Source organism: Gouania willdenowi, chromosome 1 (assembly GCF_900634775.1).
Source record: "Gouania willdenowi chromosome 1, fGouWil2.1, whole genome shotgun sequence".
Lineage (NCBI taxonomy): Eukaryota > Metazoa > Chordata > Actinopteri > Blenniiformes > Gobiesocidae > Gouania > Gouania willdenowi.
In genome coordinates this window covers 40,628,789-40,645,693 of record NC_041044.1, presented here as the reverse complement: position 1 = coordinate 40,645,693, position 16,905 = coordinate 40,628,789, and the positions used below count along the sequence as shown (strand labels likewise).

The 16,905-nt window shown below is 35.9% G+C and overlaps 1 protein-coding gene and 1 long non-coding RNA gene across 2 annotated transcripts in view; one reads left to right on the top strand and one right to left on the bottom strand.

The window, feature by feature from the left end:
* dok7b (docking protein 7b) overlaps positions 1–14,393 on the top strand; it is a 131,194-nt gene extending 116,801 nt beyond the window's left edge. Inside the window, exons 9-13 of the mRNA XM_028453955.1 lie at positions 10,313–10,387; positions 11,425–11,470; positions 12,990–13,145; positions 13,218–13,361; positions 14,057–14,393. Of these exons, the coding sequence (XP_028309756.1) occupies positions 10,313–10,387; positions 11,425–11,470; positions 12,990–13,145; positions 13,218–13,361; positions 14,057–14,187 (552 nt within the window). The 3' untranslated portion in view covers positions 14,188–14,393. The remainder of the gene's footprint in view (positions 1–10,312; positions 10,388–11,424; positions 11,471–12,989; positions 13,146–13,217; positions 13,362–14,056) is intronic.
* LOC114467828 (uncharacterized) lies at positions 9,563–15,771 on the bottom strand. The gene is made up of 3 exons (XR_003674577.1): positions 15,721–15,771; positions 12,927–13,168; positions 9,563–10,403 (listed from the first exon to the last, which is right to left on the bottom strand). It is a non-coding gene; the product is annotated as an uncharacterized LOC114467828 (long non-coding RNA).
* Between the last annotated feature and the right edge of the window lie 1,134 nt (positions 15,772–16,905).

The following is a 16,905-nucleotide window of genomic DNA, read 5'->3' as shown; positions in this document are numbered from 1 at the left end:
CTTAGGGTCTTATGATAGCCTTAGCATAGAAAAAAAAATTCTAAATTTTTTACATTTTTTTGATTTACTTTAACCTTACCTCGAAAAGTGGGTGTTTTTCATATTTTTCTCATTTTTCATGCCTTACTGCATTTTTACCCCAGTTTAAGTGTGCTCATTATATTTCAACTAGTTCTTAGGGCCTTAGGATTGCCTTATCTCAGAAAAAAAAATTGAAAATTTAAAAAAATTTCATGCCTTACTATAGCCTTCCCTCTGAAAAGTGGGTGTTTTTCATATTTTTCTCATTTTTCATGCCTTACTGCATTTTCGCCCCAGTTTAAGTGTGCTCATTATATTTCAACTAGTTCTTAGGGTCTTATGATAGCCTTATCTCAGAAAAAAAAATTCTAAATTTTTTACATGTTTATGCCTTACTATAGCCTTACCTCTGAAAAGTGGGTGTTTTTCATATTTTTCTCATTTTTCATGCCTTACTGCATTTTCGCCCCAGTTTTAGTGTGCTCATTATATTTCAACTAGTTCTTAGGGTCTTATGATAGCCTTATCTCAGAAAAAAAAAATTCTAAACTTTTTCCGTTTATGCCTTACTATAGCCTTCCCTCTGAAAAGTGGGTGTTTTTCATATTTTTCTCATTTTTCATGCCTTACTGCATTTTCGCCCCAGTTTAAGTGTGCTCATTATATTTCAACTAGTTCTTAGGGTCTTATGATAGCCGTATCTCAGAAAAAAAAATTCTAAATTTTTTACATGTTTATGCCTTACTATAGCCTTACCTTCGAAAAGTGGGTGTTTTTCATATTTTTCTCATTTTTCATGCCTTACTGCATTTTCGCCCCAGTTTAAGTGTGCTCATTATGTTTCAACTAGTTCTTAGGGTCTTATGATAGCCTTATCTCAGAAAACAAAATTTTAAATTATTTACATGTTTATGCCTTACTATAGCCTTACCTCTGAAAATTGGGTGTTTTTCATTATTTTCACATTTTTTATGCCTTACTGCATTTTCGCCCCAGTTTTAGTGTGCTCATTATATTTCAACTAGTTTTTAGGGTCTTATGATAGCCTTATCTCAGAAAAAAAAATTCTAAATTTTTTACATGTTTATGCCTTACTATAGCCTTACCTCTGAAAAGTGGGTGTTTTTCATATTTTTCTCATTTTTCATGCCTTACTGCATTTTCGCCCCAGTTTAAGTGTGCTCATCATATTTCAACTATCTTTTAGGGTGTTATGAAAGCCTTATCTCAGAAAAAAAAAATTCTAAACTTTTTTCCGTTTATGCCTTACTATAGCCTTCCCTCTGAAAAGTGGGTGTTTTTCATATTTTTCTCATTTTTCATGCCTTACTGCATTTTCGCCCCAGTTTAAGTGTGCTCATTATATTTCAACTAGTTCTTAGGGTCTTATGATAGCCTTATCTCAGAAAAAAACATTCTAAATTTTTTACATGTTTATGCCTTACTATAGCCTTACCTCTGAAAAGTGGGTGTTTTTCATATTTTTCTCATTTTTCATGCCTTACTGCATTTTCGCCCCAGTTTAAGTGTGCTCATTATATTTCAACTAGTTCTTAGGGTCTTATGATAGCCTCATCTCAGAAAAAAAATTTCTAAATTTTTTACATGTTTATGCCTTACTATAGCCTTACCTTCGAAAAGTGGGTGTTTTTCATGTTTTTCTCATTTTTCATGCCTTACTGCATTTTCTCCCCAGTTTTAGTGTGCTCATTATATTTCAACTAGTTCTTAGGGTCTTATGATAGCCTCATCTCAGAAAAAAAAATTCTAAATTTTTTACATGTTTATGCCTTACTATAGCCTTACCTCTGAAAAGTGGGTGTTTTTCATATTTTTCTTATTTTTCATGCCTTACTGCATTTTCGCCCCAGTTTAAGTGTGCTCATCATATTTCAACTATATTTTAGGGTGTTATGAAAGCCTTATCTCAGAAAAAAAAAAATTCTAAACTTTTTCCGTTTATGCCTTACTATAGCCTTCCCTCTGAAAAGTGGGTGTTTTTCATATTTTTCTCATTTTTCATGCCTTACTGCATTTTCGCCCCAGTTTAAGTGTGCTCATTATATTTCAACTAGTTCTTAGGGTCTTATGATAGCCTTATCTCAGAAAAAAAATTCTATATTTTTTACATGTTTATGCCTTACTATAGCCTTACCTCTGAAAAGTGGGTGTTTTTCATATTTTTCTCATTTTTCATGCCTTACTGCATTTTCGCCCCAGTTTAAGTGTGCTCATTATATTTCAACTAGTTCTTAGGGTCTTATGATAGCCTCATCTCAGAAAAAAAAAATTCTAAACTTTTTCCGTTTATGCCTTACTATAGCCTTCCCTCTGAAAAGTGGGTGTTTTTCTTTTCTTTTTTTTTTACATTTTTTATGCTTTACTGCATTTTTACCCCAGTTTAAGTGTGCTCATTATATTTCAACTAGTTCTTAGGGTCTTATGATAGCCGTATCTCAGAAAGAAAAATTCTACATTTTTTACATGTTTATGCCTTACTATAGCCTTACCTTCGAAAAGTGGGTGTTTTTCATGTTTTTCTCATTTTTCATGCCTTACTGCATTTTCGCCCCAGTTTTAGTGTGCTCATTATATTTCAACTAGTTCTTAGGGTCTTATGATAGCCGTATCTCAGAAAGAAAAATTCTACATTTTTTACATGTTTATGCCTTACTATAGCCTTACCTTCGAAAAGTGGGTGTTTTTCATGTTTTTCTCATTTTTCATGCCTTACTGCATTTTCGCCCCAGTTTTAGTGTGCTCATTATATTTCAACTAGTTCTTAGGGTCTTATGGTAGCCTTATCTCAGAAAAAAAAATTCTAAATTTTTTACATGTTTATGCCTACGATAGCCTTACCTCTGAAAAGTGGGTGTTTTTCATATTTTTCTAATTTTTCATGCCTTACTGCATTTTCGCCCCCAGTTTAAGTGTGCTCATTATATTTCAACTAGTTCTTAGGGTCTTATGATAGCCTTATCTCAGAAAAATAAATGAAAAATGTATGCCTTACTATAGCCTTACCTTCGAAAAGTGGGTGTTTTTCATATTTTTCTCATTTTTCATGCCTTACTGCATTTTCGCCCCAGTTTTAGTGTGCTCATTATATTTCAACTAATTCTTAGGGTCTTATGATAGCCTTAGCTTAGAAAAAAAATTCTAAATTTTTTACATTTTTTTGATTTACTTTAGCCTTACCTCGAAAAGTGGGTGTTTTTCATATTTTTCTCATTTTTCATGCCTTACTGCATTTTCGCCCCAGTTTAAGTGTGCTCATTATATTTCAACTAGTTCTTAGGGTCTTATGGTAGCCTTATCTCAGAAAAAAAAATTCTAAATTTTTTCCATGTTTATGCCTTACGATAGCCTTACCTCTGAAAAGTGGGTGTTTTTCATATTTTTCTCATTTTTCATGCCTTATTGCATTTTCGCCCCAGTTTAAGTGTGCTCATCATATTTCAACTATCTTTTAGGGTGTTATGAAAGCCTTATCTCAGAAAAAAAAAATTCTAAACTTTTTCCGTTTATGCCTTACTATAGCCTTCCCTCTGAAAAGTGGGTGTTTTTCTTTTTTTTTTACATTTTTTATGCTTTACTGCATTTTTACCCCAGTTTAAGTGTGCTCATTATATTTCAACTAGTTCTTAGGGTCTTATGATAGCCTTATCTCAGAAAAAAAAATCCTAAATTTTTTACATGTTTATGCCTTACTATAGCCTTACCTCTGAAAAGTGGGTGTTTTTCATGTTTTTCTCATTTTTCATGCCTTACTGCATTTTCGCCCCAGTTTTAGTGTGCTCATTATATTTCAACTAGTTCTTAGGGTCTTATGATAGCCTTATCTCAGAAAAAAAAATTCTAAATTTTTTACATGTTTATGCCTTACTATAGCCTTACCTCTGAAAAGTGGGTGTTTTTCATATTTTTCTCATTTTTCATGCCTTACTGCATTTTCGCCCCAGTTTTAGTGTGCTCATTATATTTCAACTAGTTCTTAGGGTCTTATGATAGCCTTATCTCAGAAAAAAAAAATTCTAAATTTTTTACATTTTTTACATGTTTTTACATGTTTATGCCTTACCTCTGAAAAGTGCGTGTTTTTCATTATTTTCACATTTTTTATGCCTTACTGCATTTTCACCACAGTTTAAGGGTGCTCATCATATTTCAACTAGTTTTTAGGGCCTTAGGATAGCCTTATCTCAGAAAAAAAAATTGAAAATTTAAAAAAATTTCATGCCATACTATAGCCTTACGTCTGAAAAGTGGATGTTTTTCTTTCTTTTCACATTTTTCATGCCTTACTGCATTTTCGCCCCAGTTTTAGTGTGCTCATTATATTTCAACTAGTTCTTAGGTTCTTATGATAGCCTCATCTCAGAAAAAAAATTTCTAAATTTTTTACATGTTTATGCCTTACTATAGCCTTACCTCTGAAAAGTGGGTGTTTTTCATATTTTTCTAATTTTTCATGCCTTACTGCATTTTCGCCCCAGTTTAAGTGTGCTCATTATATTTCAACTAGTTCTTAGGGTCTTATGATAGCCTTATCTCAGAAAAATAAATAAAAAATGTATGCCTTACTATAGCCTTACCTTCGAAAAGTGGGTGTTTTTCATATTTTTCTCATTTTTCATGCCTTACTGCATTTTCGCCCCAGTTTTAGTGTGCTCATTATATTTCAACTAATTCTTAGGGTCTTATGATAGCCTTAGCTTAGAAAAAAAATTCTAAATTTTTTACATTTTTTTGATTTACTTTAGCCTTACCTCGAAAAGTGGGTGTTTTTCATATTTTTCTCATTTTTCATGCCTTACTGCATTTTCGCCCCAGTTTAAGTGTGCTCATCATATTTCAACTATCTTTTAGGGTGTTATGAAAGCCTTATCTCAGAAAAAAAAAATTCTAAACTTTTTCCGTTTATGCATTACTATAGCCTTCCCTCTGAAAAGTGGGTGTTTTTCATATTTTTCTCATTTTTCATGCCTTACTGCATTTTCGCCCCAGTTTAAGTGTGCTCATTATATTTCAACTAGTTCTTAGGGTCTTATGATAGCCTTATCTCAGAAAAAAAATTCTAAATTTTTTACATGTTTATGCCTTACTATAGCCTTACCTCTGAAAAGTGGGTGTTTTTCTTTTCTTTTTTTTTTACATTTTTTATGCTTTACTGCATTTTTACCCCAGTTTAAGTGTGCTCATTATATTTCAACTAGTTCTTAGGGTCTTATGATAGCCGTATCTCAGAAAGAAAAATTCTAAATTTTTTACATGTTTATGCCTTACTATAGCCTTACCTTCGAAAAGTGGGTGTTTTTCATGTTTTTCTCATTTTTCATGCCTTACTGCATTTTCGCCCCAGTTTTAGTGTGCTCATTATATTTCAACTAGTTCTTAGGGTCTTATGGTAGCCTTATCTCAGAAAAAAAAATTCTAAATTTTTTACATGTTTATGCCTTACTATAGCCTTACCTTCGAAAAGTGGGTGTTTTTCATGTTTTTCTCATTTTTCATGCCTTACGGCATTTTTGCCCCAATTTAAGTGTGTTGATCATATTTGAAGTCGTTTTAAGTGTCGTTTGATAGCCCTATTTCAAAAAAAAAAAATTCAAAATTTTTATGCCATATTATAGCCTTACCTCCGAAATATGGGTGTTTTTCATTATTTTCATATTTTTCATGCCTTACTGCATTTTTGCCACAGTTTAAGTATGCTCATCATATTTGCACTAGTTTTAATGGACTTGTGATAGCCTTATATCAGATTTTTTTTTTCCAAATATTTTTTTAATTTTTTATGCCTTACTATAGCCTTACCTCTGATTTTGGGTTTTTGTCACTTTTTTTTTTTTTCTTTTTCTCATTTTTCATGACTTACTCCATTTTCACCCCAGTTTAAGTGTTCACATTATATTTACACTAGTTTTTATGTTCTTATAATAGACTAATAGATTTTCTCATATTTCATCCCAGTTAAATTGTTCACTCGTTTTTAAGGTCTTATGATAGCCTTATCTCAGAAAAACGTGTCTTATGTCTGAGGATCAAAATGAATAGCCTACGATATTATATATCCTCCACCCGTTGGCTTTAGGAGTCATTTGTCAATCTTAATGAGGAACTCGTTTCTTAAAGCAATTTGTTTAAACTTTTGCCTCTTCGATGTTGTGTAACTTTGCCGAGTGTGTCATTGATACATTGGAGCAGTAATTATCTAGCCTCTTTACAAACACTTCTACATGCTACTGAGTTAATGACTCACTTGGGTGGTGGCTTTTGGAATTGTGATTTACAATATTCAATGACTAAAAACATCATTAGGAAGGTGAGCACATAGAAAGATACTGAGCTGGGTTTACTGCTGAAGCAGGAAAACAACAAGCATTTTCACTTTTTTTGTGATAGTCTTTTTTTTTTTTTAAAAAAGAGAGGAAAAATACATTTAATGTTGCACTACGGGATGCATGCAGGGGAAAAAGTCTTATATTTTGTGATATTTCAGTGGTCTGTGCACCAAACATCATGGTTCCTCCTCCTCACAGACACGTTCCTCAGCTCCAGTCCAGAGTTTGGACGACTTTGAATGTCATAGGTGTGAAAAAGCACAGGAGCAGAAACAGTGAGAAGATTCAAAGACAGATGGAAGTGAAAGTGAAGCAGTTCTTTCATGTTGTGAGGCGACTGCCGCCTGCTGAAAAAAGAAGAAAAAAAAAACATTTCCAGACTTTTCAAAGTGTCAGGTTCACAGGGAGTTGAGAAACCGTCCTTCACGTCCCAACGTGCTGCAGAAACCTCAGATGGCCTCAAAAGAAGTGCTGTCAATTTAAAGTATGTCAAACTCAAGGTCTGGGGTCCAACTCCAGCCTGGTAGATCATCAAATTCAGCCCACAGGAGAAAGCATATAGACATCCAAATCCAGACACACAAATTGAAATAAAGACTATAATATTTGCAGGGCCGACAGTTTTCCCATGCCTAAATCACATAACTGCAGTCAATTTTAATCTCAAATTGTTAGAACTCTTTTTTTAAAAAAAAATCCAGCAATTTTCTTCAAATTATTGCACAGAAATGTACCCAAATTAAAAAAAAATGTGGTCACAAAATGAAAGAAATGTAAAGTGGAAATCCTGCAGGGACTGAAATCGGTCACATATTGCTTGGATATTGTCAGCGACTTACTGTACATACTTAATGAATAATTTATACGCTGAAATGCAAACTAGGGGTACAATTATGTTGAAATTGCTTGTTTTCCCACCTATGATCTGATGCCGTTTTGACCTCAAACTGGTTTGTATTTGGCCCCCAAACTAAAATGAGTTTAATGCTCCAACTTTAAAATAATAGTCTTTTATTTCTAATTATTAGCAAACATATCCTAGAACAGCAATTCTCAACTGGTGGATAAGGACCCAAAAGTGGGTCACGGACCTGTACTGAGTGGGTCGTGGACAGTTGGTCAAAAATAAATACTTAACATCTCTCATGTTGGACTTTTATTTTGACAGGCATGCTGTGATATGCATGTGGCACAGTAATGAACATAGATTTATGTTTTAAAAAATATTATATATGAGTGTTTTCAACTGCTGGTTTTGAAAAACTAAATTTGGTTGGTTGAATTAAAAAAAAAAAAAAAGTATGTCTCGATTTAATGACCGTGACAAAATGTGGGTCCCAAGGTGAGACCAGTTTAGAACCCCTGTTCTAGAGTTTGTCCTAAAGGTCAGAATGTTCTTTAGTCAATAGGTTTTCTCTTTTGGCTCCACTTTTATAAAATACTTCAAGATTTTGATTTTGACTTGCACCAAACCTGCTCTTGGATCAGATCACGTCCCCTTTCAGATGTAAATACAGGACTACCCACCTTTTATGTCTTGTTCATCACCACATTCATCTTATTTTACATATTCAACTTGATTCCCAATTGAAAGTCAGCCAAGTTGTATCAAAATCTTCAACTCTTGGATCGTGGAAAGCAGTTAGTCCTAGTGTCTGAATAATAATCAGAGCAGGGGGACAGAGAAAGTTAATGAGCGGTGATGAAACAGACAGAAACCCTCAAAGAGGAAAGAGGAAAAGCCTTCATCAGCCAAATTAGTTTTTCTTCTTCTTTCCTCAAATTTCAGCAGCATGCAGTGAGTAGGGAAAGTATTCAGACCCCTTTACATTTTTCACTCTTTGTTTCATTGCAGCCATTTGCTAAAATCAAAAAAGTAAATTTTATTTCTCAATAATTTACACTCAGAACCCCATCTTGACAGAAAAAAACACAAATGTAGAAATTTTTGCAAATTGATTAAAAAAGAAAAACTGAAATACCACATTCAGAAGTATTCAGACCCTTTTGAGTTAGTACAGCCATGAGTCTTCTTGAGAATGATGCAAGAAGTTTTTCACACCTGGATTTGGGGATCCTCTGCCATTCTTTCTTGCAGATCCTCTCCAGTTCTGTCAGGTTGGATGGTGAACAGCCATTTTCAGGTCTCTCCAGAGATGCTTAATTGGGTTTAGGTCAGGGCTCTGGCTGGGCCAGTCAAGAATGGTCACAGAGTTGGTCTGAAGCCACTCCTTTGTTATTTTAGCTGTGTGCTTAGGGTCATTGTCTTATTGAAAGGTGAACCTTCGGGCCAGTCTGAGAGGTTTTCTTCCAGGATATCTCTGTACTTTGCCGCATTCATCTTTCCTTCAATTGCAACTAATTGTCCTGTCCCTGCAGCTGAAAAACACCCCCATAGCATGATGCTGCCACCACCATGTTTCACTGTTGGGATTGTATTGGGCAGTTGATGAGCAGTGCCTGGTTTTCTCCACACAGACCGATTAGAATTAATTCCAAAAAGTTCAATCTTGGTCTCATCAGACGAGAGAATCTTATTTCTCATAGTCTGGGAGTCCTTCATGTGTTTTGTGTTTATGCAGGCTTTCATATGTTTTGCACTCAGGAGAAACTTCCGTCGGGCCACTCTGCCATAAAGCCCTGACTAGTGGAGGGCTGCAGTGATAGTTGACTGTGTGGAACTTTCTCCCATCTCCCTACTGCATCTCTGGAGCTCAGGCACAGTGATCTTTGGGTTCTTCTTTACATCTCTCACCAAGGCTCGTCTCCCATGATTGTGCAGTTTGGCTGACGGCCAGGTCTAGGAAGAGTTCTGGTTGTCCCAAACTTCTTCCATTTAAGGATTATGGAGGCCACTTTGCTCTTGGAACCTTGAGTGCTGCAGAACTTATTTTGTAACCATGGCCAGATCTGTGCCTTGCCACAATTCTGTCTCTGAGTTCCTTGGGCAGTTCTCATTTGCTCTGACATGCACTGTGAGCTGTAAGGTCTTATATAGACAGGTGTGTGCCTTTCCTAATCATGTCCAATCAGTTTAATTAAACACAGCTAGACTCTAATGAAGGAGCAGAACCATCTCAAGGAGGATCAGAAGAAATGGACAGCATGTGAGTTAAATATGAGTGTCACAGCAAAGGGTCTGAATACTTATTACCATGTGATATTTCAGTTTTTCTTTTTTAATAAATTTGCCAAAATGTCTACATTTCTGTTTTTTCTGTCAAGATGGGGTGCTGAGTGTACATTAATGAGAAATAAAATGAACTTTTTTGATTTTAGCAAATGGCTGCTTTTAGGGACCAAGCAGTGAGGCACAGGCCAATAAAAGAGGTCAACTTAATGTAGCATTTTTAAGATAGAATGCCCAAAGAGAACTGACACAAACAAACTGACCTCCTCAAATGAGACAGGAGTCAACTTAAATACAGCTTGGACCATACCAAATATAAATCAGCAGAAACACAGGGGATAAACAACCAAAAGTAAGGGACAAACACAGCCCCCTTAACCCCAGTCCCCCTCTGCAATGGTCTGGTCCATTTAAGGCCGCCTCCAGCTCTCTCCAGGCCAGCCCCTCGCCACTTCTCTGTTCTTCTTAAAGGGACAGAGAATAATGTCAGTGTCAATCATCAAATGATTTAGGAGTTGTTACCTCAGTGTGGCCCGGCCATCACAGCTGCAATGAAACAAAGAGTGAAAAATTTAAAGGGGTCTGAATACTTTCTATACCCACTGTATCTCACATTTACTGCGGTTTGATGATGAGATGATGTCTGATTCAACAAAATGTGCAGCTAATGTTCCCTGAGGCTGTTGTGGGACAGGAAACAGTAAATGAGATAAATGTCAGAGTTTTTAATGGTCGGTGTCACCTCATGTCCTCACCCAAAGATGGAGATTTATGTGCAGTGAAAAGTGGCTGAAACACCTCTTCTCTCTCCCTCCAGTGCAGTCATGGCTCAGATCATTACATCACCCCAGAGCAGTGGCGCTCAGCTTGGAGCCGATGCTCCTCGTCCCAGGTGAGATCGTACCAGCCTGTTATTGATTGGACGAGTGATTGTGTGAGAAAATGAACTTCCACACTTCTTTATCACAGCTTTGATGTTACCCTCTGATTTACAATGAAGTAGGGCTGCACAATTAATTGAGTTTTAATCGTGATTTGGTTGCCACGATTAAATTAACCTGATCGTTAGCAATATTTACATTTAAAATGTGTGCTCTGCTGCATATCAAATCAGGCACTTTCTCAACCATTAGTCAGCGGCAGCTTTGAGTCATTTGGTGGATTAATGAGAGCGGTAATTGTTTGTAACAGTGTATTTATTTATTTAACCCTTGGTACATTTTAAATTCTTGGGTTAATTCCTTTTTTTTTTTGGTATATTTTTTATTTAAAGCTTCGTTTTGCACTGTAAACTGTTGTTTTTATAAAAGTAGTGCAAACGAAATACAGATTTTTCCCTAACATGATAAATGATTGTGATTACAATCGTGATTATATTCCAGGAACTCACGTACATTGGAATGTAGCATAGGCCAGGGGTGGGGTGAACAGGTTTTCATTACAGTTTTCCCAAATTGACTCAAAAAATAAAAATTTTAATATAATGTACAAAGTACACACATATTTTCAGTGCCATAAAACACAGTGACTGATCAAAACGTATATTTATTCTTTTTTTTTTAAATAAAAGTTATTTTTGGCACTCGAGCCATATGACTTGGTTCTTCTTCTGTTGCACAATTCTGATTTTATCATCAATTTACAACATTAAAAAATGCATCGACGCAAATTTTTGTAGTCAACACAATTATTGTGTTACTTAGTAATCATTTTTGCATTATTGTATATGTTACACTCATTATGGTTGGCTCAAATTCAAACTCTGCCCATGCAATGTAGGATGTTTATCCAACGTGAGAGGCATCAGATATGCTTTTTTTGAAATCTCAAACTAAGACGTGTATTTTGTTCTCATTAATACTCAAATTTAGAAAAAAAAGGATTACATTTTTAAATCACTTCCTGTCTTATGCTTTTTTTTCCCCCCAGGTTGATCCGCCCACATCTTCAAGCTGGTCACTATCGAGTACACAAGGTGTGTGCAATGGGTTTGTCTTTGCAGTTTGTTATTTGTGTCTGTCTGTGGGCTTAGTGCACGTGTCAAACTCATGGCACAGGGGGCCAAATCCGGCCCTTTCAATCATCCAATGGGGCCAAAAAGTCAGAGAAACAATTAATTATTAAGTTAAACTAATTCAATTGTAAATATCTCAGCTAGATAGGAGAGCAGGGCCCTGAGTGGTGGCTGTAAGACTGTGTGTGAGCCTGTGGTTGTAGTGACAAATTTCAGCTTATGAACTCGCTATATGTGTGTACAGACACATCATTGTGTGTATTACAGTGTGTCTTTGCGCACAACGACCGGGCTATCTGAGTGGGCGTGTCTTACTGCTACAGCAGTAACACCCATAATCAAGGCATTTTTTGATATTCCCTCCGAGTGGCAGCAGAATGAAAAATACCTAAAAAAATTTTTCCAAAATCCTGCCTCTTTCTTGAAATTATTACACAAAATTTTATAAAAAATTGTCCACAATAATCAAAAAATAATTTTAAAGTGAAGATCCTACAGGGACTGATATCTGCCACTTATTGCTTTGATATTATCAGTGTCGTACATAATTTATAATTTATTTGTATGTGGGAGCGCAACCTAGAGCACAATAGTCATTAAATTACTCATTTTTCCACCTAAAATCTGCAACCCACTAAACTGCTCCGTATTTGGCCCCTGAACTAAGTTTGGAGATCAAAACTAACTTTCGGGCAGCAATTGATCTTTTGCAAAACCCCGACCACAAACAGCCATTGTCCAATCATACATCCGAGCAACCGTTACTATGTAAACAACGTCTGACGTTTTAAGAGCAGGCACAATGGTGAAGCAGTGTTCTCATGGCTTGTGCAAGTCGGATACCAGGTACCCAAAAAGTTTTGGAACGGAAAGAACACGACTCCCCAGCCAAAGTCAAAAACACAACTGGAGCATTAGCACGAGTGCTAACAGCTGATCTCGGGTTTAAACGATCTGAGCAGTGTTTCCTGACATAATCGCAAAAATTGCAGACACAAGCAGCAGAAAAATAAGTGCAGTTTGGGCGTCCATGTTTGAAAGAAATAAAGGAACACACTAAGAATAAAAAATAGTTTGTGAGCTGGAGCTGCTGCGGTGAATCGATTTGATAGTTGTAGTGTCCCCTTTGTTTATTTTATTATGTTGAATATATCCCTCCACAGCATATTGTAACCCCTTTTGCCCGGATCTGGAGGATATCATGCAGGTGTTGCTCCAAAAAGACTTGCTAATACGCACAGGTTGACTTCTTCCAGCCATTCCAGATGAGATAACTCAGGAACACATTAGACCTCGCAAAAGTAAACAAGGGGGGAGGGGCTTTTGCAAAAGGTAAATTTCAACCTTTTACATGTACATTTATTGAATAGATGATCTTTGATTTTATTGATCTATGAGGCCAACATTATGTCTTCACCTGATAAAACGTGATCGCCTCCTGCAGTTTTAACACAGACATCTAACCCTCCTCCTTTTCCAGGTGCTCCTCCCACTGTGAGACAGGAACACAATCACATCCAGGATGTAGTTTGTAGGCTGGTGGGTCTGATGAGGTCCTCGTCACGTCTGCCACCTGCTGCCTCCCCACCACCACCACGCTTCACTCTGTCAGAGCAGAGGCCGACCCCAGCCAGTGGTGAGAGCAACGCTGGATGGATGCTGTGGTGGAAACACTGCACCAATCATCATCTTATCTTTCCATGTTTAGGAGACGTGTTCCTGTGTGAACCTCACAGTGAGAATCATTACATCAACGTGTCCATCAGCACAGAAACACCAGGAGTTAACACCAGACTCTACTCAGAGCTGAACCTGCACCAGCCTGGATTCAGTCCACAGCAAAGAGTCAGAGGTAACAAATAATATAATAGTGCTGGGATTAAACATACAATACAGATGTTTGACTCCAGACTTGAGTTTTAATGATAATATACAATTAATTCACTCACTAGAGTTTATTTAAATTCTGTGAATCTTTAAAAGCAGGTATGACAACAGACAGATTTTGATTTCAAATGAAGGATATTTAAATTAAACTAAAGCCCACTTGTCGGCAGTGTATGTTTTGGATTTTACGTTCAGAAAATAAATTTTTAAAAAAACAAAAAATTAGTGGTTATTAGATTTTCATTTTAAAAATAAAAAATTAAGATCAAAATTTTCAATAATTTTGTTCATTAGGATCAGTAAGTGATAAACACAACTTTAAAACACTGTTGATTTCCTGTTTCTATAGACAAAATATGAAGTGTTGGAAGATAGAAAAACAAACAAAAAAATAAATAAATTCATATTTTGCGACCGGAAGTTGGCATTTTCAAAGTTTAAATCTATTCTCAACCCTTATAAAGATAAATGCCTTGAATTTCAATATAAAAAACCCCAAGAATACTCATTTTTTTGTTTTTGTAATATACTACTCACAGAAAATCCAAACTATACTGATTAGTTAGTTAAACCAAATACACACTAAAGCTCTTAATTGAACTGTGTTGGTATTATTATTTGTATTAATAATAATAATAAAATCTTCTTATTCCCTGATAGAAGGCGATCATGATGGGCGTGTTCTCCCTGACGCTGTTGCCATGGAAACATCACACAGAGCAGGGGCGGAGCTTATTCAGAGTGAGACGCACAGGGCGAGGCAACAAGCCAAGCTGAAGAGAAACTTATGAAGTGTATTTTAGCCGCGCAAACACACACTCACACAAACGGTCCATTCCAAACATCTAACAGGTTTCTTATTAGGGTTGGGTTCAGTTCAACTTTCAATGATTATTTTTCCCCTGAAAGTCAATTACAATTTTGTTCTCAAATACTACAGTTCAATTACAGTTAAACACAATTACTGAGCCTGCGATAAATTACTCCATAAAACATAACCTTCTTCTTGTGTTAGCTTTCCGTTAGCATCTCTTATGATTACGGGTCAGTTTGACCCATGTCATAAATCAGCTTTAGAATATACAAAAACATTATCTATCATCTAAATGTGTTTATCATCTCTTTGTTACCTTGTTAAGGTTCCTAATCAATGAAAACATGGTTATAATGTTTTTGGTGTGGGCGTCTGAGCCTGTATAGCCCTAAATATCAATTATTTTTAAATGGTAAAAAGATCCTCAAGAAAAGTGACAGGAAAACTTGATATGAAACATATTTTAATGATTATTAACTATGTATGTGTAAGCCATAGAACTGCAACATTGTAACAATTACAAAATCTATTTTCTGAAGCCAATTACCATTCAATTACAATTAAAACAGCAGCAGTTTTTTTCAGTTACAATTATGCCATACCTGTAATTGATAATCAATTTTGCGATTATAATTATAATTGACCCCAACCCTGTCTCTTATGCAGCTACAATGATGTCGATGTGATAAGCTTTTATTTCAGATGATTTCCAACCTAAGAACAGCTTCTGCTGCACTAAGGTGTTTGTGAGTCAATCACATTTACTCAGTGTGTTTTCACAGTTATGGAACACTGTTTTTTTTAAATGTCTTTTAACAATAATACAATATCTTTGTTTGCATTATTTGGGATGAAGTTGTAATTATTTAATTTTATATCCTTTGAATGTTCTTGCATGGCTCCACGGCACTTTATCAGCCACTTTATTTATAGTTTCTTTATACTAAGCTTTAAAGTTTGTCAACATGCCCAAGGATTTCAAATTATGGTTTGCACTTTAATTTGTCAATTTTTAATGTTTATTTTTAAAATCAGGTTGGTTTAAAAGCATTAATCAGCATTAAGACTGTATTAATTAATTAAGTTTTCTTTTTTCAGGCAAAGTTTTAAGGCATCACTGATGTTTTGCCTCGTTTGAATATTTTATAATTTTGAGGTGATTCTGTCCATCTCGATGCACTTTATATTCACCGCTTGGTTTCCTAAGTTAAATGTGCAGTCCGCGACTTTCAGATCTCTCTCCCCCTGCCTCCAAACTTTCCAAAGTCCCTCCCTCAAAGGAGCTAACGTTAGCCAGACAGCAACGTCACAGTAATATAACATGCTCTGTTAAAAGCATATTACTGCAGCTCTTCTCTCTCAATGTGCATACACCTCAACAGCAGCAGCAACAGTGTGACTTACAGCAGCTCAAATGGAGGCTGCTGCGCACACATGAACACATGCACCACAGAGTTCTAGTGTAACAATTACAAATCAAACATAATGTAAATCAAGCAGCAGTAATTACCTTTCAAGCAGAAAAGTCGCTAATTCCATCTTCTACTCCTCTAGACCATACACTGTAAAAAAAACGGTGCTACAGCACCGGGAAAGGGGCGGGGCCTGTCAGCAACAGTTGTCAGACAGCCCATCAAACACAATCCTGGCTCTGATTGGTTCTTTTTGCTCGGTCACGGTGCATTCTGGCAATCTGCCAAAGGCTGCAGGAGCAGCAGGGGGCGGGGCTCAATGAGACTGTTTTATTCCACACAAACTACTACTCCTTACATAGTGACAGCTTTAGCTAATATGACAAAAAGTTGAGAGTTGCAGACTGCACCTTTAAAATATCAAAGGCTTTGACAGGAAGCTCTTCCAAACATTAAAATAAATAAAATCAAGCTTATTTAGTTCTACACAATTTGTTTTATTTGCTGTTAATGCTTTACGGGCTTTTATTTTGAAACCAGAAAGCTTGTCCTCATTGATTTCCTGCCTATATTGTACATATGTTGTGTCTTTCTCCACGTGTAAATCAGTACACGAGGAAAAAAAACCATTGTGAACAGTTGCCACGGAGACGAAAAGCCGTCGACTGAACTAAGGAAACTGAACACTAAACCTTTTATTATTGTGAGCTGGTTCACCTCCCTTTTGTCTGGGGCTTTAAATTTCTCAACAACATGATTGTAAAATGAGATCAATCCGTCTCATCACTCAGCAGCTCAAATAAAAAGATTTAAAGCCTTCAACTCTTCCCACTGTCGTTCCTGATGGACATAGAGATCAGGAGAACGTTCATAAACAGTGAAGCCAGGCCCTCAGTAACATTACTCATCACTTTAATCAATAGGTCCACATCAGGACAAAAAGGAGGAATGAACGAGCGCATCTCACCTCCATTATGACAAACAAGTCATTATGTAATGAAAATATAGAGTTTTGGGTTCAAATCCCACATGTTTGTTGTTGATGTGTAGATTTGAAGCAGTGTGAGAGAATAATTTTTCTTTTATTCTCTTTATAATATGGAACTGGATTAGGGCCAATTTTGGGCAAAGAATAAAGTCGAAGTTTCAAGATTAAAGTTGTAATTAAGTCACTGTAATTGAGTTGCTTTTATGGTTATTTGTACTTTTTTTAGAGTATATTTCGAAATCAGTCTTTTTAATTGTACTCAAGTACATTTTAAAAGAAGTAAAGTCATTTGTTA